The sequence below is a fragment of the Lycium ferocissimum genome, chromosome 6 (genome assembly GCF_029784015.1).
Source record: "Lycium ferocissimum isolate CSIRO_LF1 chromosome 6, AGI_CSIRO_Lferr_CH_V1, whole genome shotgun sequence".
Taxonomy (NCBI): Eukaryota; Viridiplantae; Streptophyta; class Magnoliopsida; order Solanales; family Solanaceae; genus Lycium; species Lycium ferocissimum.
In genome coordinates, this window is record NC_081347.1 from 52,690,473 (window position 1) to 52,713,211 (window position 22,739).

General features: G+C 34.6%; 1 protein-coding gene and 1 non-coding gene across 3 annotated transcripts; both read right to left on the reverse strand.

Annotated features, from left to right (window-relative positions):
* Positions 1-1,847: 1,847 nt before the first annotated feature.
* TRNAI-AAU (transfer RNA isoleucine (anticodon AAU)) lies at positions 1,848-1,921 on the reverse strand. The gene has a single exon. It is a non-coding gene; the product is annotated as a tRNA-Ile (tRNA).
* Positions 1,922-4,013: 2,092 nt separating this feature from the next.
* LOC132060812 (transcription factor MYB124-like) lies at positions 4,014-8,877 on the reverse strand. Of its 2 annotated transcripts, none has more exons than XM_059453725.1 (12): positions 8,380-8,877; positions 7,904-7,950; positions 7,673-7,729; positions 7,232-7,304; positions 7,005-7,060; positions 6,733-6,912; positions 6,507-6,652; positions 6,215-6,360; positions 5,658-5,788; positions 5,397-5,590; positions 5,133-5,290; positions 4,014-4,470 (listed from the first exon to the last, which is right to left on the reverse strand). In XM_059453725.1, exons 1-12 carry the CDS (start codon positions 8,521-8,523, stop codon positions 4,369-4,371), a joined length of 1,434 nt encoding a protein of 477 aa, XP_059309708.1. In that variant the 5' UTR covers positions 8,524-8,877; the 3' UTR covers positions 4,014-4,368. The 2 variants fall into 2 exon arrangements, with proteins under 2 accessions (XP_059309708.1, XP_059309709.1); XM_059453726.1 differs by having other exon boundaries at positions 5,133-5,287; positions 8,380-8,872.
* Between the last annotated feature and the right edge of the window lie 13,862 nt (positions 8,878-22,739).

The following is a 22,739-nucleotide window of genomic DNA, read 5'->3' on the forward strand; positions in this document are numbered from 1 at the left end:
ATATGGGGAGTTCACGTTCAACTCTAGTGAGATTTACCTTGGTTTCCAATGTTGCTACATTAGGATCCATAATTGAATTTACTTACCGATTTCCCATATTTGTTTTAATACGTACGAGCTTTAGTCAATGAACTGCTGAAATTTATGTTCATGACAAGCAAACGCAAATATGAAATTGAAAAAGAAATCCATGCAAAAAGAAAAAGGAAAGGTACTAGACAAGACGGAAAAAAGTAAAAAGGCATATTTACCACTAATATTCTCCAATTTCCACAGTACCCACATTTGCAACCAGGTTCAGTTCAACCATGGATTCATGCCTCCATGACCTTTTATGTGCACATTTCCTATAAACTTCTTTTTAAGAAAAAAACATGTTATAAATAGGAAGGCTCAACCAAGAGAAATACAAGCAAATGAAGTTATATGGCTGTTTTTCAGAACAGTCATTAAAATCGACATTATCAAGACTATGGTTTTTGTAGTGATTGGAGATCGATAAAGAAGGGGATGATCATATATGATTCAGGGTGCTCCCTAGAGTTCCTCTGAATGCTTCATGAGGGTTCTTGTTTAGCCCCTCTTGAAGTGTTTGGGGGAACTCCCGGGTTCACTCTGATAATCACAAGAGTATACTCCATCGTATAAGTTATGTTCGTCTACTTTATTTTTTCGTATTTATTGCTTTTAATATGTCATTTGTTATTGAGTTCAATTTCCATATGTGTTAACGGTGCAGAAGTTTTCCTATACTATGATTTACCGTAGTAAAATATTCCAGGTAGCCTATAATTAGTGGAACATTTTTCTTATCATATTTATGTGGGATTAGTTTCTCTTTCACGTGTCTCGCACGTGCGCCCCAACCTATTATAAATAGTTTATATCTGAAATTTTTAACACAATACCAAATTTGAAAGTAATTATTTAACCTATAAGTAAACGTCAAAACATACACAAAGTGCAAATTCCTATATTTGATTAGTTTCATATGTTTGACTACATATATTTTCTGGAATCTGACAATATGAAAGGTTAATATGAGCTTTTTTGGACAAGCTTCTAAAAATTATTTTACTATACTTTTGTCAAAATAGCTTTATAAAAGAGTACTTTTGGAGAATAACTTTTGTTTGGCTAATTCATTTTGAGAAGTGCTTCTTTTGGTACTTGATAAAGTGATTTTGTTTGGTTAATCTTCTTAAAATATGCTTTTAAGTGTTAAATTATGAAAACAAATGTATTAAGGTTAATTAGCAGTACTATTTAAATGAGAAAAATAATTCATATATTTTCTTAAGGGATTTAATTAGTTTTTTATTCGTTTATAGTTAAAATTTAACACAACAACAACAACATAATCAGTGAAATCCATAAAGTGGTGGGGTCTGGGGAGGGTAGAGTATACGCAGACCTTACCCCTATCTTAGGAGGTAGAGAGACTGTTTCCGGTAGACCTTTGACATAATTAAGGACAAGCAATTCAAAGTAGTATGAAAAAAGATATGATGAAAACAAATAAATAATGACAGCATACTATAAAAGCGTTATAGAGCAATAACAACCACAAAAAGGAGTAGTAACAACATATTAAAAAGGTAACCCACCATTGTTGGACAAGCTTAAAGAAGTGGGTTTGAATTTTGTTTTATTTTTGTGAGAAATTTGGAATGGGTGTGCTGTGTACAAGTATGTCAACCGAAAATATAGCTATTTGGATGTAATGTTTTCTGTTGGGATGTATTTTAAAAAAGGTTCCTATTTACGTCAGTATACAACAGAATTAGTTGTAGCAGGGAGGAAAAAGGTCATAATAAACAGGGGCAAAAGTGTACGACAAAAGGAAGTGGCCCATGCAGGTCTCGAACCTGCGACCTTCGCGTTATTAGCACGACGCTCTAACCAACTGAGCTAATGGGCCAGATGTTCAAAAGTTGCTTTTCACTAGATTAATAGACTGTCTTGAAGATCAATATAACCACGACAGTTTCAAGCAAGAGTTTAGCGTCGAAGCATAGGCTTATTATGCCTTGTAATTTCAAGATCTTAATATATGGAACAATAAAATTGAAAATATATTACGTAAAAATTTTAATCCATTCAGAGTAATTGCAAAGATTCTAGGCATGATTACATAGTGCATCATAATACATTGAATGCTTTAAAAAAAGATCTTAAGAGAAGAGATTTCTCAATCCACAATAGGGACTCCATGACGACTAGAGAAGTGTGCATCTCACTTATTCAAGTCTACAAGCTGGACCTTAATAAGATTACTTCCTATTAGGGGTGTGCAATTTCGAGTTAACCGATAAATCGAATCGGAAAAAATGCTATAGGTTTATTAGTATTAGTTCAACGGTTTTTAAATATTTTATGTTTTTAATAGTGGCCTATGATTATAGGTTCTTTGAGTTTACGCTGGGGGGAGGGGGGCGGGGGCATGGAACATTTTCTTGTACTGTACAGGTCAGAACTTCATTTTTCTTACCATTAGCCAATTTGGTTCACTGACACAAATCATCTATGACACAAAGCATCTAGGAAGTCTATTTGAATTACTATATAATTTGAACTCAAGATCATCAGTTTGTAGTGTTAGCCTTTTCTAGCTATCCCAATGTGGGTCCCTTGCACTAGAAGTTTGTCACACTTACATTATAAGACATGTAACTGAATAGAGTTATGCACATAGAGATATTTTCTGGCTGATACTTGTAGTCATTGAGACAACTAATTGCTCAGAAGTATACCGTCATATGTAAAAGGACTGGATGAGGTGATTCTTTTAGCATTCAATTGGATTCCCAGCACTGGATGACTGAAGTAATTTTTGTTGCAGAGTTAAAAGACCTTTCATTGTTATTATTTTACATTCTAGGTGGACATACTGTCGTTGATAACAGTATTTGCTTTGCAAAGAACTTCTCTTTTGTTCGATAGTAGTGATGTCCGGACCAGCTAGTACTCACCTCAACTATTCGATCGATGCCTGCCACCTCCCACCAGTGAGATACGGAGAAATTCTGCCCACCAAAGCTATAGTTTAGTTGATTTTCTTTAAAATGAAATTATTATTTAGGGAAAAGGGTCAAATATGCCCCCTTTACTTTGTTTTATTAGCTAACTTTATCCTCTGTTAGTGATAGTGAACAAAAATATCCCTGCTGTTTACAAAGTTTACACTTATACACTTAATTGGATGGAAAACCCCAAATCTCACAAAATTATCCGATTTCAATTAAAATTATCTAACCCGCGACCCTGGGACTTGCATCTCCTCTCCCTCACCGTTGCTTGCTCCACAGCCACCACCGCCGGCGAGCTCGTGATACCGGAGCTCCAGCCACCATCACATCAAAACATCGTACTGGAAGGGTTAAATGCTGTACTCTCGTCTCCCTCACGGCAGGGTATTTTTGTTCACTATCACTAACGGAGGATAAAGTTGGCTAATAAAACAAAGTAGAGGGGTATATTTGACCTTGGTAGACCCAATGACATTTTTTTTCCTAAGCTGGACAATGCTTTAAATAATGAGATAGTCACCTTCCTGGACCCTGTCTGAGCATCATGTAATTCTAATCACTAAAGCACCAAAGTCTTGATACATTATATTGGACAATCAAGGTCAATTCTTGTCTTTTACCTCACTATTTAGGCTACACAAGGAGAGTGATTGCCAGTAGAATCAACACTTCAATCCATATTGAATTCCCTTCACCCTTTTATCCCCTCAATTAAATGTGTTACAGACTTAGGGCTCGTTTGGTTGGAAACAACTTATCCCGGGATAAGTTATCCCGGGATTAGTTATTCCACCCTCAAGGTGGGATAAAATAAGGCTACAATCTCGGGATAACTTATCCCGGGATTAGTTATTCCGGATTTTTATTCCAACCAAACATGGGATAAAGAGACACTAAAATTTTATCCCGGGACTATTTTTGCTTATCCTTCACACCAAACGACCCCTTACAATACATATAGAACTGGCAAAAGAATTTCCGAAATGCACTAAAACTCTGTTAAGTAACATCTAAATGCAAAAAGAGCAGCAAATAAAAGAAACAACAAATGGGAGGTCTGATCTTCCTTGCTTTCACTATGTTCCCTTAATATTTCTCTTCCATATTCTCAATAAGCTTTGGCAAGTTGCCAATTTGTAGTTACACTATACATTATGTACAATAAGCTTATAAAATGGCAAAAACTTATGCACTACTAGAAATAGAGGTTTTTCCCACCAACATTCAGCGAGAAATTTAGTGGGAAAATAGAGACTTTTTAGTAGTGATGGAAACATCGAATTCCCCCATTCGAGTTCCACAATAACACAGAAAAAGAATGAGACATTAATACAGTTGATCACAGGCTTTGGAGGAGCGCCCTTTTGCAAGATGGAGGTTGCGTGCTTCGATGAGGGGATGTAGGCTCAACTCCCAGTGTCTTCAATAGGAACTGCCTCTCCTGAAATATGGTGCAAAATTCATGTCAGTCGTGCATCTGAATTCACATGAAATATATGATTCGATGAAAATCTATGATGAGGAGAATTAAACTACGCTAGAAATAGTAATTAGATTATCAGAACATAAGAAAGAATTTTGAGTATAATCCGAACTATGGAAGTAGTGTTCGGAATCCTTGCACTTTGGAGGAAATAAATTCTGATTTTTCTCTTGCCCAATTCAAACAACAGCTTGGATTTGAAGAGCTTTCCCACCTTTTAAATTTTCAAAATGATCAATATTTAAATTAGGGAGGTGCATACATTGTATAGTTTGCATTGTGTGGAAAAAAATGGGGTTGGTTTATATAGGTTCCTTTTCTGTATATAATTAAGTCCATTAGTTCCTTTTTCTCATATTTAGTACTGTCCTTCTTTATCTTTCACCCTATATACTAAAGCTACCGCAAGATGTAGGCCTTCACTTATGCCTTTAAGTTATGACAAAACGTTAGAAGAAATCTGCTATTTAAATTTACAGGAGGATGAACGAAAATACATCTGTAGGAATAAAAGTCCAATTTGTTATCTGTTACCTCAATGCATTTCAAGTGGAACTGTTTTGTTCCAAAGCATTACATCATCTTAATATTAGACAAACCATAAAACTGTGATTGCTTACACTTTCAGAAAACTTTGGGCTAGGAATTGCTGCAGCTAATGATCTGAATGGTGGAGTTACTTGGAGAGGAGAACTGAAATCTCCCTCAGGATATTCGCATTCAACTGTTGCCAATCCATGATTGACTCTCGTTTCATCACAAACAGGCAGAGTATCTGCTGTAATCAAAGTCACAATTTATGAAGCAATTTAGCATGGTTATAGAATAGGTAAGATGCAATAAAACCCTGTAGTTATTTTCCCAAAATATGAAATTCTTTGTACCATGAGGGGGTGAAAGATCACAGCAGATTCCATTTTCCAACTCTTGAACACCAGTTTGATCACCTATTTGAGAACTTTGCGCACACGGCTTAACTTGATTTCCTTCTGTTTTATCACCCAGTGCATGCGACAGTAGAGTTGATCCGGTACCGTACTCTGAACTGCCAACAGACACTTCAGATATAGCAGGTTGCCTGTACATCTAGAATTTTAGACTCTGGTAAAGGATAAGCTTATGGTAGGAAAAATGACCTTTAATACCCTTTAGATGGTCGGATCCCTTCGTTACTACTTGAGTCTATTATGAGGTCCATTTGAGTATCATGCCCTGAATTCGTCTCAGGAAGCCGTAACTTGAGCATATCACCTTCCTTCGTTTGATGAAGAAAATCCTGGAGTACATGCACAATATTTAGATCATCCCATCAGAGCTTTGGCAGAGTAATATCAGGTTGGTTCCTAGGTTAAGGAACCCTAGAAAAGAGCAAAAAAAAAAAAAAAAAAAATCTATTAGCAGGCTAAAGCAATAATCTTTAGTTTCTCATATTGTCGCGGAGCTGAACAATCTTTTGCCATTATCAAAGATATGAATCATGCAAATAGGTGGATCATGAGTCCTGCCTGATTACAATTAAAAAAGTCATATAGGAGTAGAATAGAAGAAACTAGCTTTACGGTCTATAAATGGTTATTAACTATTGTTCAAAACAAGAAAATTATAACTGTTCCGATACAGAAAGGTAAAACAAAAAAAAACAAAAAAAAACAAAAAAAAACAAAAAAAAAAAGAAGGAAAAATAACAACTATTGACCCTCACCTTATAGGTATTTTCAAGACTCTGGTTACTATATTCCGCATTAACATTGAGTGCAAGTGAGCTCAGTAGTTCTGCTTGCTGCATCAAAACAGATATCTTTGGATCGTTCTTCTTAAGGAATGTTCCTCGACTTTTGTTATTACTAGCTGGTTGAAAATCCAGAAACAGTCAGTTACATATTTGTTTTGCTCAGTAGAAATAATCAATGGTATGCTGTCTCTCATCTGATCTTCCACTGTCCCTTTTATATACAAAGTTCACTGTCAAAGATTGAAAAATACTAGTTGATTACCATTTTCAGATGTCTCTGTCATGTTATTGACGTGCTGATGAGATAGTGCATTTCCCCCCGCAATATGGAAATTCTGAGTAAGCACTGTAAATGGACGTCTATGCGGTTGATTTTTATTCACATAATCATCTAAAATGTGGCTCTTCCTGCATCAAGACAATTGCATGTTATAATACATAACTTTGGTCTCTGTGCGACATAATATATGCACGGTGTATTATTTTACCTCAACCTCTTAATAGGCTCGGAAACATCAGATATTCTTTCAATATCGAGCCTATATGGAAAGATAATCCTCTTGTTATTTAGATTAATGTATGAAGTGCTGTTTTCTTTGGCCAGTGCTTCATGCTTTGCTTTCTTTTTGCACAGTGTAGTGAACCGATTCTTCACAGCATTATCCGTTCTGTAATAACGTACAGGAAAAGTTCAAAACACAACTTTCCGAACTAAACACAGAAAATTCTAACAATTAGTACCAAATATATTGATGCTTACCTGCCTGAAACCACCTTGGCAATTTCGGTCCATCTGTTTCCAAAGATCTTCTGAGCCTGCAAGGCACGAGCAATCTTTTTTTATCAGATATGGACATTGTTATGACAATTTCAATCTATCCAACTCCAAATAACATTAATTGAAACAGAAACTCCACTTAATAACAATGCTAAATTAAGTGACAATGCTGAAAGTTCAGAAAGGAAGCAACCATATAACAATTTTACCTCGCATAAAAGCATATCTTCTTCAGGTGACCATCCACCTTTTTTGAAATCTGAGTTCAAATAAGTGAACCATCTACAGATTTAAAAACACTCACCATCAGTTGACCAAAACAAAAAGTATATAGTGCTCCCTCCGTCCCAAAGTAGTTGTCATGTTTCGCATCTCAAAAGTCAAATGTATTTTTTCATCAAATTGACATGAGAAAAGTTGCAACTCGTAGTACTTTTGACATAGTTTGTGAGTAGCTAAATTTTAATTGTAAATTATTGAATTGATCTAATCCAACTAGCTACCAAAATTAGTCAAATGGACTCTCGATAAGCGAAACAAAACAACTAATTTGGGACGGAGGGAGTAGTAAAAGATAAAGGGAAAAAGTCAAATACAGAATGATTGCCCTTATAAATTGAGAGAGAGAGAGAGAAAAAAATTGGACTAACCTTCTTTTGCATTGTCGGGTTGTTTTATCCTTGAAGTTTGAAGCTATGATCGTCCAACTACACAATGCATCATGACCAAAAAAATTCTTTTTAGCTTCAATAGCCATGTCCAATATCAATCACTCAATCAAACCAAACCACAATCCAAACTTTATGGTTTTATTAGATAAAAACAAAAATATGGTCTTTCATGAATTATTGAAAATAAAATCAAAAGGGTAAGAACTATACTTATCAGTTCCATCGATACGAATTTGCTCTCGTAGTATATCATCCTCCTGCAACTCAAAACAATCAGAGGCGTGGGCATAATTTAAAGTTTATAGGTTACGGGATTCTAGTCCATTAAAATTAGTGTGTTCTAGATTAAATTTGTACATATTCAATGAATTCCATTGTTTTTAACTATTGGCCAATCCGTAGTTTGGACCAGATTCTACAACCTCAGAATCAAGTCTTCGACGTAGCTACATTAAAAACAATCCATTTCATTTAGGAAAATCATCAATAAACGACCCAAAAAGAAAAAACTTTCTTGTAAAATCCCAATAGACGGATGCCAAAACACAGATTCAAATAAATCTATTAAGTATGTCTCAATTCCCAATTAGTTGGAGTCAAGAACATGCAGAAAAACAACTTTAAAAAAAAAAAAAAAAAAAAAAAAAAAAGAAGAAGACAAATAACAGTAACTACTAGTCTACTACCTCTTGAGACCAAGAAACAATACGTCTTTGTTTTTGATTAGCTCCATCACTATTATTTACATTACTATTAGAATTGGCTGCCTTCTTCTTCTTCGTCATACTCTGCATTTTTTTATTACAATCTATACTTGTGTGTTCTTGCATGCATAATGTACATAAGACCCTTTTGGATGAATGATTTATATACAAATAGCTAAGGGGACAGAAAAGTGGAAATTGAAAACTGTTCCATTTCTCTATTCCTTTCTCCTCGGATTCGGACTTCCGCTCCACTAGTTTTTATGGGAATTCTATGCATTCCAACAGAAAGATAAAAAGAGAATATATGTTGCCTCGGGATTTGGTTTGACAAAAAAAAAAAAAAAAAGTGAACTTCAGAACGTAGCTATCTAACGGTATACGAAGCCTTAAAAAATGATTTTTTGAAGTGTTTAAGTTGATCATACTCCTGATATTCATGATGAAGACGAGAAATAAGGTGTATGAAGGGGAAAGGTTAAAAAATAACCTAGAAATCTACGACAGTATATTAATGGAGTGGTTTCATTTTTTCTTCTTCACTTGTTATAGTGTACGGAGTTTTTTCCTGATTGTTTGTTATGGTACTTGACAATATTCGTGGCCCAACTGCTTAGTATTATGAGATTATCATATTTCCGTACAGATTTCTTCAATTCAAAATTGTGCTTGTTTGGGGGGTATCGGATGGAGGTTTATTTCTGGGTGATTGAATTAAAGGGATTGCAACCTAAGTGACTTGATCAAATTTAATATTAATTATAAAATCACATATTTGTCAAATATTAGCTTTTGATAAATAACGTTATTTTTAAAATTTAATCTAACTGTTTAATAATACTTGTGCAGCCAAACAATATGCTTGTAGTTGCACTGTAATTACGTTATGATAAACAAATATGTCGTCGTAATTACTATAATGTGTAATTACATGGCTTTTCAAACAGACCCTTCTGTGATACTCAGGCAAATCAAACGACTTTTAAAAAAAAATAAAAAAATTACGGGCATTCGGGAAGCTCTCAGCTAGTTGAAGAGCGGCTTTGTTAATAGTCGTGTGGTGATTGAGACAAATAATCAACTAGTTCATCAAGCTCTGGAAGGAAAATTTTCGAATAAATCTTGTTTTGATTCTCTTCTTTATGATTGTAAGACACTAATGAATGGTTTTCAAGTAGTGTATGTTTCTCTAGTTTGAAAATTAGCGAATCTAGCTGCTCACGCTTTGGTTAGGGCAACTGTTTCTATGTATGGTTCGATGAAATGGGGTCAGTCCCACCTTTTTGTTATTTCTGATGTACTCGTTTTTTATTTGAGTAATAATTGAGAAGACATCTTTAAAAAAAAATAATAATGACTTTCTTGTTACTCCTTTCATTTCATAATAAGTGGTGTTTTTACCATTTCATTTTTTTTTTCAAAATCAGTGGTGTTCTACAAAATCAAGAAATCATTAATTTTTTCGTCCAATTTTATACTTATTAGATTAAATGGAGTTTTACATAACCAATAAATCATTAAAGAGTTATTTCTTTTTCAAGGCGGGTGATTAAGAGTAAAGTTAGTAAAAATGCTTCTTACTCTCTAGGAGTGAGTAATTTTTTTAAGTGGTGGGCCCAAACTAAAAACATCACTTATTTTAAAATTGAAAGGGTACAAAAAGTAATTTAATAATTGGCTTAATGCATATGCAGCCTCCTAAACTTATCTCTTTTTTCTATTTTGACACCTTAACTAAGTGTTGTTCCTATTGAGCTCCTGAACTCATCCTCAAGTATGCTTATCAAACCACCTGATACTGATTATTATTAGAAGCGGAAATTAAATTGGGAAAATGAAGGTATAGTAATATTTTAGACATGTGGTAAGTTATTCTTTAGGTCATAGATGTGTTGGTTTTAGTTCGATCTTCTAACTTGCCCGGCAAGTAAGAGCTACTCTTTTTCTTTTTCCTCTTAATTATTGTTGATCTTAGTTAAAAGATGACATAATTAAATTAGAGTATATCTTAGCATGTTGCTACATTCAACATGGAACACTATGTAAGTTGGATTGTGTTTGTTAGACACAATTGAGGATGAGTTCGGGGGTTCAATAGGAACAACACTTAATTGAGGTGCCAAAATAAAAAAAAGGGATAAGTTTAGGGGGCCGCATATGCATTAAGCCTTAATAATTCTAGTGAAATAAAATAAAAATTGAGGGATGGTCGGTAAAATTAACCACAAATTAGCTAGTAGCAACGTCTATGTCATTTATTCATTAACTATCTTCCAAATGCTAATAAGCCAAAGGATATATATACTCCATTTATACAATCTACTCTCATCTCCCGAAAAGTAGGAGAAGGAGAAAAAAGGAGAGGGGAAGGAGGATGTTTAAATATAATTAGTCAAAAGAGAGTTTATATATAACTTTGTTCTTGACCCTTGAGCTCAGAAATTTCTCTATAATCTTTTTTTTTTTCAATCAAAACCACTAATCAATTTCTATATCTTAAGTGACACAGTAAAAGTTTTTTCTATTCAATGTTTTTTGTTTGTCGGAGCATCCCCTATCGTGCTAATTATAATAAGGTGTCTTTTCTTATTCTAAAAGTTAGCTTTGTATGGTCATTTTCTTTTGGTTTAGTTCTTCTAGCTCCTATGATGATCTCTTCTTCTTGATATGAAAAGGGGATGATAGGGGCACGGGAAATTACTTCATTTGGGATAGGCGTCAAACATGCTCTATCTTTTTGTAGGTGTGTGTATAAAGTTATCTAATTATATAGGAGTATAGTTTTTTGATAAAAGGATCAATTAACACCCCTTAAGTACGTATGGCTCCACCACTATGTCTACAAAACAAGCATTCTAGAGAGGGAATCTAATTGCGAGGTGCATGTAAAAGGAGAGATGGGAAACTTAAAGGTCGGTGTGGCAGAGCCAAAAAAAACTCAAAAAAGTCAAAAAAGATGAAAACCTGATGGTACCCTAGGTAAAAGTTTCTCAACGTTGTTATATTCACCCACACAACACAATCCTTGTTCTGTCTACCTACTTTTTCTAAGTTGAAAATTGTTTAAGTTCCTATGCATTATTCTTCAAAAATATTTACACAGTTAAATTGTTTATATTATAAATTATAATTACATGTAACTTTTTTTAAGATAACTATTAATTGATAGCTTGATAAAAATGACAATTAATTTACTATAATAATTTAAGCTACACTGTAAGTTTTTTCAATAGTGCAACTATATATAGCTTAAATTAAATCCACAGGCATATCCTATTACTATGCGTTGATTTTGTCATTTTTTGCATTCTTGATTTACTTTGAAAACATTAGTCCATGCGCTACAAAAAAAATTGAAGTTAGCAACAAACAAATTATGTATCTAAACAATAAAATCTGTCACCAATCCTCTTCCACTAATGGATTAGGGACAAATTATCACAAAAATCATGTTAACTATGAGAAATTTAACGGCTGATTAATGATAAAATTAATACTTAGCTAATTTCAGTTTCTGTTGCTTCTAAGGCCTTCACGTCTACCTCACTTCTCTAGATCTTTTGCCTATCACTTTATATATTATATGGGAGCGTATGTTGTGTTGATAATTAAGCAACTCATAGCTTGCGTCAGATGGAATGTGATGATAGCATTTTACTTTTTAGGATCATATGATAAGAGTTGATCTTGAAAGAGTCTAATTATATTCCAATGGAATATATTCAACCTAGAGCCGAATGTCTTAATGATGAGCTTGAATGGTTTTCATTATAGCATTCTTAGATTTTGAATTCAAGTGTAATTGACTACTTTTTACTCTGGTCATAACTAAGCCATAAATAAGGAGGAGAGAAATTATGAACTCGAGTACTTGCACGACTCACATCCGTCAGTATAACATTTACTGAACACAAATAAAGATGGACGAGTTCAAGTGTAGTGCATGAAGGGGTAAAAAGCAATTGCACAATTAAATTACTCTAAAAGTAATATGAAGAATAACTTGCTATCATAGATTAAATTGTTCTGATAATGCACGTTAGTCCCAGACATGCATTCTTTCTATTATGTTACTCAAGACAGATAAAAACTTGAGGTTGAAAAATAATTGTTGCATTCATCAACTATAGTATAATTGGTAAAAGATATTTCGAACTCTTTCTTCACAGATAAATAGCTAGCTAGAGGTAGGATCCTTCACACAACCATCTATGATTTTGTAACTTTTGCTTTGTTCCAATAAATCTTTTCGCTTTATATTTAACTTGTTCATTGAAATGTACCGTCTGGATTTTTGTTCCCTGAAAAAATTATTTAAAATTAATTTGATGTTAATAAAGAAAATATGAATAAGTAAGAAATATAAAATAAATATACAACGAATATTACCTCTTCCTCCACAAATGTCAACTGCATACGGGAACCATCACCGCTTGCATTTTTATATTCTATTATCGGTCCTCTTCCAATGACAAATACCTTTATTACCCATTGAACATCACACCTTCTAAGATCATTTATAGACACATATTCTTCTAAGATTATTTATAGACACATATTCTTTCGCCAAATCTGATACCATTGTTATTTCAGAACACCTGTAATAACTAAAAAGAAAGTTGCAAAACAATATCTACTCAATATAAATTAATTTTTATTATCTAATAAGGTTGATTTACTTTATTAGAAGCAAATATCTAATATTTCTAATGAGGAGAGACAACCTGTACTGGCAATAGCTATTGACAAAGCGGCAGACACCTCTAAACATTAATAATAAAGTTGAAAATAAAAAGTATAATAATGAGAAGAAATAATACCTTTCGAGAAGTTTGCCGAATTTTGTTATCTTCTTCCTGAAGCGGCAATACCAAAACTTACGATGGAAAATGTGGAGCAATGATATTTTTTATAGAAGTATTTGGCTCCTATCAAATTATATTAGGAATACAATTCAAATCGAAAGAAGAAAGGAGATCAAATTGTTACGTTGTAGTAATAGCCGATCTGTTAGTAGTCGTTGGTTTTTTTTTTTTTTGGTTCGACTGTTAATTAGTTTAATAGAAATAGAATTAGCAATTAATATTCAGCCAAAAAAAGGATTAGTAATTAGTGATTTTAGTAGTAATAGTTAGGATGGGTACAAAAGTCGGCTGTTAGATATTTCAATAGAAAGGATTAGTAATTAGTTTTAAACCAACAAAAAAGAATTAGTAATTAGTAGTTATAGTTAGTAAGAAGGATTAGTAATTAGTAGTAACAGTTAGTAACGGTATAAAATTCGGCTGTTAGGTAGTTCAATAGAAATATGATTAGTAATTAGTAATCTTAGTGGGCGTTTGGCCATAAGAATTATTCACTTTATTCTGAATTTTTTTTCACTTTTTTCACTTTTCAGCGTTTGGCCATAAAAATTCCAAATACAACTTGAAGTTGGATTCCGGAATTCCAAAAACAAAACAAAAAAAACTTGTTTTTTTAAAAAAAATCACTTTTTGACTTTTTTACAACTACATTCCAACAAAAACTATAATTCCAAAAACTATGGCCAAACACAACTCCAACTTCAACTCCAACTCCAAAATTCTAAAAAAAGTGATTTTTTTTTTTTTGGTATCTATGGACAAATATTGCATTAGTAGTAATAGTAAGAGTAAAAAAGTCGTTCAATATTTTAAGGCTATTTTGGTCAGCCAACATTTATATTCATGCGTTAAAAGATAATATAGATATATATATATATATATATATATATATATATATATATATATATTATAATGAATAATTACGCGTGAGTATAGATTGGCCATTTCGTTTACCAAAGTTGACCCATGTTTAAATTCTTAAGCAATTTGGCCCACTGTTTGATCGAATGTGCGAAGACAAAATTAAAGAGAACAAAAATCTGGTTGTTACTTCAATCTGGAATATTCAGATATGTGTTTCTCTGTTTGAGGAGTAGCTTACTTTAGTGATTTCGTTTGAACAAACCTGGACAAAAAATGTATACATAGTTGCTTTGGTTTGAGTAGTACGAATTTGTTGAATAGAATCTGTCGGAGAATGTTGTTTGAAGTTGAAAAATGTGGTTATCCATGATTTAAGGCTGAGAACGTGAACGGAAAGCCGAAACTCCATAGAATGTCATTGTTGAAGCTCAATGTTTCAAAGTTTGAAAATCGTATTTCCGCAAATATGCTCCGTTTCGAGTGGTATTGTTGCAAAAGATCGGGTACGTATTGAGGAGCTTAAATCTGAATTTTAGGGTGATTTGGTGTAGCTTTTGAGATCTTTTAGATGGATTTGGTGCTTGGATTCAAGGAAGAAGACGTAGTCAGTTTTTGTATATTAATATTGTATACTAGCATATATGTTACATCCCGTATTTTCGTGCGTTAAGTTGCATCATAGGTTAGTCACATAAGCTCAAAGGACAGAATTATGTTTGAAGTTATAAGTGTTTATGTTATGTTCAACAAGTGATAAGTAAGTGCCGCGAAGGTTGGAGGTCAAACGAATCGGAAAAAAATAAAATAAGTTTTGCTAAGTTTGGGATGTTGAATAAGTTATACAGACTGTATGGAGTTTTGGACATATCCAAGTATGCAAATTGTTACATCCGGCATTTTTGCGTATTTGGAAAGTTTGGAATTAACTTTGGTTTGTAAGAAATAAGGTCATGCTGGATTTCTCTTAATATGGGTATGCCGGTTATGGAAGTATTGATGCGGAAATACGGAGAAGGGCCAAGGAAAAAAAATTGGAAACCTCGGAAATTAATTTCGGGAATTACCAAATAAGATCTACAACTAATTGGGCTTGGAAAAAAAAAATGAAAAATGAGGCCCAATATATAAGGGTGGCCGGCCATGGCCAACAAATGGTCCAAGCCCATGATTAATTAAATCATGTGGCAAATTAATAAATAAAAAGGGACTATGGTTCATTCTAGACTATTCATGAAATCAAAAAAAAAAAAAAGAGAGAGAGAGCAAGACAAGCATAGGCCATTCGGCCATAGAAGAAGAAGAAGAAAAAAAAAAAATTCCAAGCCTTTTGCTCCATCCAAAAATCTTGTTCTCCTTGAATTCCTAGTAAGTTCAAGACGCTCGTCAACGTGGTATAATTAGTTTGGCGAGAAAGCGACGTTTGTGGCGAGTGAAAGTTGGAAGAGAAGGTAAGGATTTCATGTTCTTTACATGTTATGGAAGATTTGTTTGTGTTGTAGTATGGAGAATTGGATAGAATTTATAAAAATATGAAAATTTCATGATTTGGCCGTGTGCATGCATGTGTTGTGTAGGCAAGACTAATTGATTTTTATGTTATATTCTAGTTGTAGTTGTTGTGTATTTTATATCGGAAATGGAAGTTTGATGACTTTGGTTGAAGTTGTGGGTGTTGAAGTGTGGTCGTATGTGTGTGAGTAAGGTGCATGGCCGTGTGATGTGGTGTAGTGTGAAGGAGATGGATTGCATTCTATTTAGTTCGTTAGTTGTGTCGTTGTGACCTTTGTGACGTAAATAAAGGCTTAATGAATTGAGTCGGCATCGAAAATGGTTGTATGTTGTTATGGGGAAATTATGCGAATTTTATATGATTTTTATATAAATATGGAAGTAAGGTTTAAAGGTGAATTATGGTTATTGTTAATGCGTTTGAAGGGAAAATAATGTAGTTTGGTAGTTTTGGTTGCATTGTAGAAGTTGGGATGGATTATGGTTTGATGGAATTTGGTATACTTTGTAGAATAATGAGAAATGTGTCCGAATCGTATTTGAATGGCCTTGAATTAGTAAATAAATATAAAAACATCGAAATTGGATTGAAAATGTGAAGTGAGAACGGAAGATGATGTATTATGTAGAAAGGAAGACTATTTATGTTAATATGTGTTTTGTAGCGCTTATTGGTATTGTTGTTGTTGTTGGGATTGTTGTTGTTGACATTTGAGCCGAGATAAATTCTCGGGGTGTCATATTTATAGGGGAGGTGCTTTTGCGAAACCGGTAGGCAAGTATAAACCCAAGATTGAAATGTTAACTCTCATGAATAGTAACTGGTATAGGTGACCATTTGCAGATTTTTGACGAAACGAGATTGGAGTTTTAGCAAGCGTAAAGGGCAAGGAAGGTATGTAAAGTCTTCCCTCCTATCCTTTGGCATGTTCTAAACGCATTAGGCTCGGACGCGAGCCTTAGATATGACTCTGTCTCTTGAAACCCGAAGTTGAAATTGACCCCATTTCTTTTCGAGTAGCGATTGAACCAGTTTCCTTACAAATTGTCATCAAAGTGACTTGTATGTATGCAACCTTCGCAAATGGACTCGGATTGTCTCAAAACTCTCATGAAAGATTCCATAAGGTTTATGATCCATAATTTGAGTTCACCACCTCGATTTACCCGAGGTGGGCCCACAGACTCCGAGACCTCTTACTATGGTTTTAATTGATTTATTTCTATACAATGCTTAAAGGAATCTTTTGATCATTGTACCGTTGTCGAATGATAGATATGACAAGTCTATAATATATCCCGATATGTGTTATGATCCTAGAAACATGACTCGATGTAAGTAATCGTGCCATCCCCAAAAAGGGCCTACGTATATACTACGATTGTTATTCGACTTCTTTGAAGTGATTGACATTTAAATTGTTCCGTTTGTTAAAGAATGATCATTATGAATATTCCGTGAGCCTTGTGATATATTTGTTACGTACGAACAATCTCAAAAAAAAATTCTGCTTTGACATAATCTGTCACGTCATCCGAAAGGTATGTAATATGACATATTGTTTGATTTGTCTATTGAGTCTGGACTTACATGCATATGTTTCTGCATTACTCTGTTCGTGCAAGTCGTGATATGTCTTTTCACTGAGCCCGGGCCAGGACATGTTCTCGTGCGCACTTCTTTGCATTACTCACCGAGTCCCTCGTACTTGCGGGCCGGGACACGTTATCTGTATATGACTATGATATGATGATACGGGGATGGTGGCCAGGACGGCACATGACTATCATTCACCGAGACCCGCAGTAGAGGGCCGGGACACGTTATGTATACATGATATATGATTTTGACAGATATGATTCCATATTACCGAGTCCCTTAAAAAGGGCCGGGACACGTCATCTGCACACATGATACATGATTTGCTATGCACGACTTCATTTACCGAGTCCCTTATCAGAGGGCCGGGACACGATACATGTTTGCATGACATTATATGATCTGATATGCATTATGTTTCTGAGGTCTCGGACAAGGTATTACCTTTTGTACTTCAGATTCTAACCACAGCTTCGTCTGTTATATTCTGTACTCCTGTCTCTGATTATGATTATACTTGTTACTTTTCTGCTTTACATACTCGGTACATTTTCCGTACTGACCCCCTGTTCTTCGGGGGGCACGCGCTACATGCCCGCAAGTGCGGACGCACCTCGAGATACGCCACCAGCTTAGGGTACCTTTCTGCTGTTGAGAGTGCTCCTTTTGATCCGGAGCTGATATTTTTGGTATATATCTTTTGTTGTTTCGTCTGCTTTGTACATATGGTCAATTGGGTACGGCGGGGCCCTGTCCCGTCTTCTGATTCTGTTCTGTATGTTAGAGGCCTGTAGACATGTATGTGGGTTATGGCTATGTCTGTACAGTGTATGTATATGTGATATGTTCTGGGGAGGTTCCCCGCCACGGCGGCCCCTTGCCGCTCGCCTATATATGTGTATGTGGATATGTTGGCTCTGTATGGCCTTTGTTGGTATTTTTACGCGTGCAGGTTAATTTTGGTTAGTAAGAAAAACAGAGGAAACTCTGACCAAATTTTTCTAGATACTTGAGTTACTACTTTTGGGCTTTTGGTACGTACGGGTGCCTAGGTCGGGCACTAGTCACGGCCTACGGGGCTGGGTCGTGACACAAATAAAGAGATCGGTGTATAAAAGTTTTAGGTCTCGAAATAATTTCCGTGGATGAACAAGATCGCTACGATGGCGGTGAACGATCTTGCTACGGTGCGACTTTGGAGCAACTATATAAAGGGGTTTAACCCCTCATTTTCAGCCAAGAAACCACTCCAAAAAAAAAAAAAAAAAAAAAAAAATTCCCGAAAATTCTAGAGAGTTCTCCAATCTTCCCTCCATTAAATTTCAACGCGAGATAAGTAAAGATCTCCGGATTCGGGTTCCGCCGGCGTATAGTTACGATTATAATATTGTGTTGCGGTGAATTTGTGGCTTGGGAGTAAGGCAAGTATTGGAGATATCGCGGTATTAGCGGAAGTAAGGTATGAATCTTTCTCTTTTGGTATCATTTAAGGCTTATTACGGAGATAAATTTATGGAATAATTATGTAGCGAATTCGTTTGTGGAGGAGTTGGAGAAAATATCATGTGGAGTATTTGATGGAATATTTTGGTAGTAATGAGGTTGTTGTTGTTATTGGTTGTTGATTGTTGGTATTGAGAATTCGGGCTAGGCATATAAATAGGGGAGATGCTGTCCGAATTTCGGCAGACCTTAAAAGGAATTTATTTAGAGACTTAAGATAAGAGTGTGACAATGAGCCTAATGATAATACGAATGGTTGCCTATGTAGATTATGAGATGACGAACGATCCTAAATAAATCGCGCGACAGGAAGCAAGTTGGAAAGTCGGAGAGTAAGCTCCAAAGGTATGTTAAGGCTAGACCCTTTCTTTCCAAAGGCATGATTCCTTTCTTGTGAACCCATACATGTTTCCCAAAATGTCCTTATTCTCAAAAGCTAGAGATTCATGATTCTTAGAGTTCGTACGAGGCTAAAGATAAGTATGTTTTATGATGACGATGATCCTATTTCTAGAAACTCCTATGTTATGATTCCCTACATATGTTTCATAACCTCCTTACTTCCAAAAGTTAGAATTCATGATTCAAAGGCATGACTTCTTTCTTGATAATCCATAAATGTTTTCCAAAATGTCCCTATTTTCCGAGTCAAAGATTTATGATTCTATAAGCTTTTATGACAATAACAACGGACATGTTTTTACAATGTTAATGACGATGCTAAAGATGAGAATGTTTCTATGATGATTATGACGATGATGATGATTTCATGTTTAAAAGTCCCAAGCTTATGATTTCAATGTGAATATGAAAATGTTGAGTTATTTTCGTGATTTTCTCGATTTTTATTCATTGTTGTTGAACTCGCCTTAGAATAATTGTTCCTTCAAGGTGAGATATAGCGATGATGATTGCTCCATAATATACATCGGAGGTTACCGACCTTACGTCACTCCGATAGAGTCGTAGCTTTTATTGGGCTCTCATGCATGCTTTATATATATGTATGTACTTTCTCACACCGAGCCGCGCTATAGTCGGCCGGGTACGGCACCTATTGTGCAACCACTGATCAGTTGGTATTACACACCGAGTCCCGAAAGGGCCGGGTACGTTACACACCGAGTCCCGAAAGGACCGGGTACGTTACACACCGAGTCTCGAAAGGGCCGGGTACGTTACACACCCAGTCCCGAAAAGGCCGGGTACGTTACACACCCAGTCCCGAAAAGGCCGGGTATGTTATGATGATGATATTATATATATATATATATATATGTAAGAAAAAGTTTTTTTTAAAAGCTAAGCATGCATGACATCCGCCTTATGAGGCATCCAGATGTACAGGTTATCTCTCTTATTCCATGTTACCTTCCATATCTATATTATGTTGTTATTCATGCCTTACATACTCGACATTATTCGTACCGACGTCCCTTCTTGTTGACGCGCGTTTCATGCCACGCAGTGTATACGATGAGTAGAGGATATTAGTAGAAAATGTTCCAAATTGGATTGGCGAGCTCCATTTCCTTCCGGAGTGCTGCCGAGTCAAAGTATCTATGTTATGGTATCTTGAGTTATGTTAGAGACTTTGCAGACAGAGTCACGTATATAACATGTCAGTCTTGTAAGCGGCTCTGTAAGCCGATGTATCATTATGCATTATGTTACAAATTTCACTTGATTTGAGAAAGACGAAAAGCATGTTTTTGAAAAGCTTTCATTATGCACTCATTTCATGATTTAAGAGTCCAGTAAGATTATGAGTATAACGAGAACCAGCGGGTTCGCTCGGCCCTAAGCAAGGGTCGGGTGCCCATCATGCCCTATCAAAAGTTGGGGTGTGACAATATATGAGTGTATAAACACCTTTTATACACTATTATGCACCTATATACATAATGCACATGTCTTTGTATGTAAGTGTATGACATCGTATAAAAGTGTATAAGCGTCTGTAACTTGTCCAAGATCAACCCAAAGCTCCATTAAATGACTTCAAGTTTTGTAACAACCTCCTTATATATTTCTAACAAGTCTAAACAACACCCACTCCAAATTTCTCACAAAATCGTATTCGAAATTTAAACCCACTTATTTATGTTTGTTCAACTATGATGGATTATATTAAGAATCTAATTTTCACCACCCTAACGGATTTTATTTGTTGAACTAAAACTAAATATGGTATTTCTTTTGTTCGTCTTAATTTTCCCCAGTTAGTCAATAGTCAACACCCCCTATTTTCTCTTTTTACTCAGTACGACTATTTCGATTTTATATTTTCTTATCATTTTAATTAGACCATTTGGTTTACCTTAATCTTCTTGTTCTTGTTGTCTTTATTGTGTTTCAATTGATGAATTAGTGGATTCAATCACTATTTTCTTTTTCAGCCCATTTGAATTTGAGAGTGATACGTACTGGAGGTTCAAAATTTGAGGGGAGAAGATCTACAACATGTTCTACAGTTTTGAGCCTATTGTTTTCGGAGCAAAGCTTTGCAATGTAAGTTATGGGCTATATTTTTGCAATGTAAGTCAGCCAATTGTATTTTTTTGAAATTTATCCAAAAAAAACTTATATGCTATTAATGTATATAACCTAAATCTAAAATGATAGAGAAACAAGAAAAAGTGTACTTTTGTAGTCTTTTTACTTGTATTTCATGTAGGGGTGTCACAACTCAAAAAGTCAAAATTAGGACATGTTGCCGGCACCCGAAAACCCTCTTACCGAGCAATAGGGGTGTACAAAGTAAACCGACAAACCGCACCAAACCGATAAACCGAGTCAAACCGAGAAAAAACCCGACTAGTGGTTTGGTTTGACTTGGTTTGGTGTTGAGAAAAAAAACCCGATCATAATTGGTTTGGTTTGGTTTTAATTAAAAAAAGTCAAACCGAACCAAACCAACCCGATATTACATGTATTCAATTTTTAAAATATTTTATACATAAAAAAATTTATTTGTAATGGAATTTATAAATATTTCTTTTATTTTTTCGTAATTTTTTTTATCTATTATCATATTATTCAAGTTTTAACTTAGAATTTTGAATGTCAAAAAGTTTTATATCCTATGGATATTTGTAACTCAAATAAAGTTCAAACCAAAAACTACTCAACACTAACGCTAACAAAAGAAATTCAATTTACCACTAGGAATGACAATAATGTTGGATATCTATTCTTTAGTTTTGCATAATTAGTTTAGAGAGTGAAAATACATAACTTAAGTTTTTTTTTCTTTGTCATGTAATTAATACTTATTAGCCGTGCTTATTTTAGCATGACTTAGTATTTTTAGATTATGGTCATTTTCTTTATGGCTTGTTAATTAGCAATATTTATTTTAATCGATTTTATTAATTTTTGTTGAATATTTTAATACAATGTCATCACTCTTCTCACATTTTGTGTTATTTTCTTAAGAAACACCTTAATTATATAATTGTATCTTACTAGGACAGAAATATTTGAAGTAAAAGTTATATGTATTGTATCAAGACTATTTCGGAAAAAAAAACCCGAAAAACCCGAGAAAACCGAATAACCCGAGAAAATCCGAGGTTGAAAAACCCGAATTTTATTGGTTTGGTTTGGTGTATAAATTTAAAAACCCGACGCGATTGGTTTGGTTTGGTGTTTAAAAAATCCGAACCAACCCGGTCCATGTACACCCCTACCGAGCAAACTAACCTTAACTACAATTCAATCATTCAAATTCGCAGCAAATAAAACTGAAACAAAGATATAACCATATTGAACAAATTAAGATAGACTAATCCGTGACAAAGCAATATCCATAATACAACGTTAAACTAAATTGGTATAGGCTCACACACTTATTCAAAAGCATCTAAGAAATTTGGGAGCATAAAACCAATTGCTGAAATAGAAATGAAAGATGAATAGGAAGGTTCGGCCACCACTGAACTTTGTGGTAGGTTGACTATTATATAAACTACAAGTCTGGTTCACAATCAACCACATGG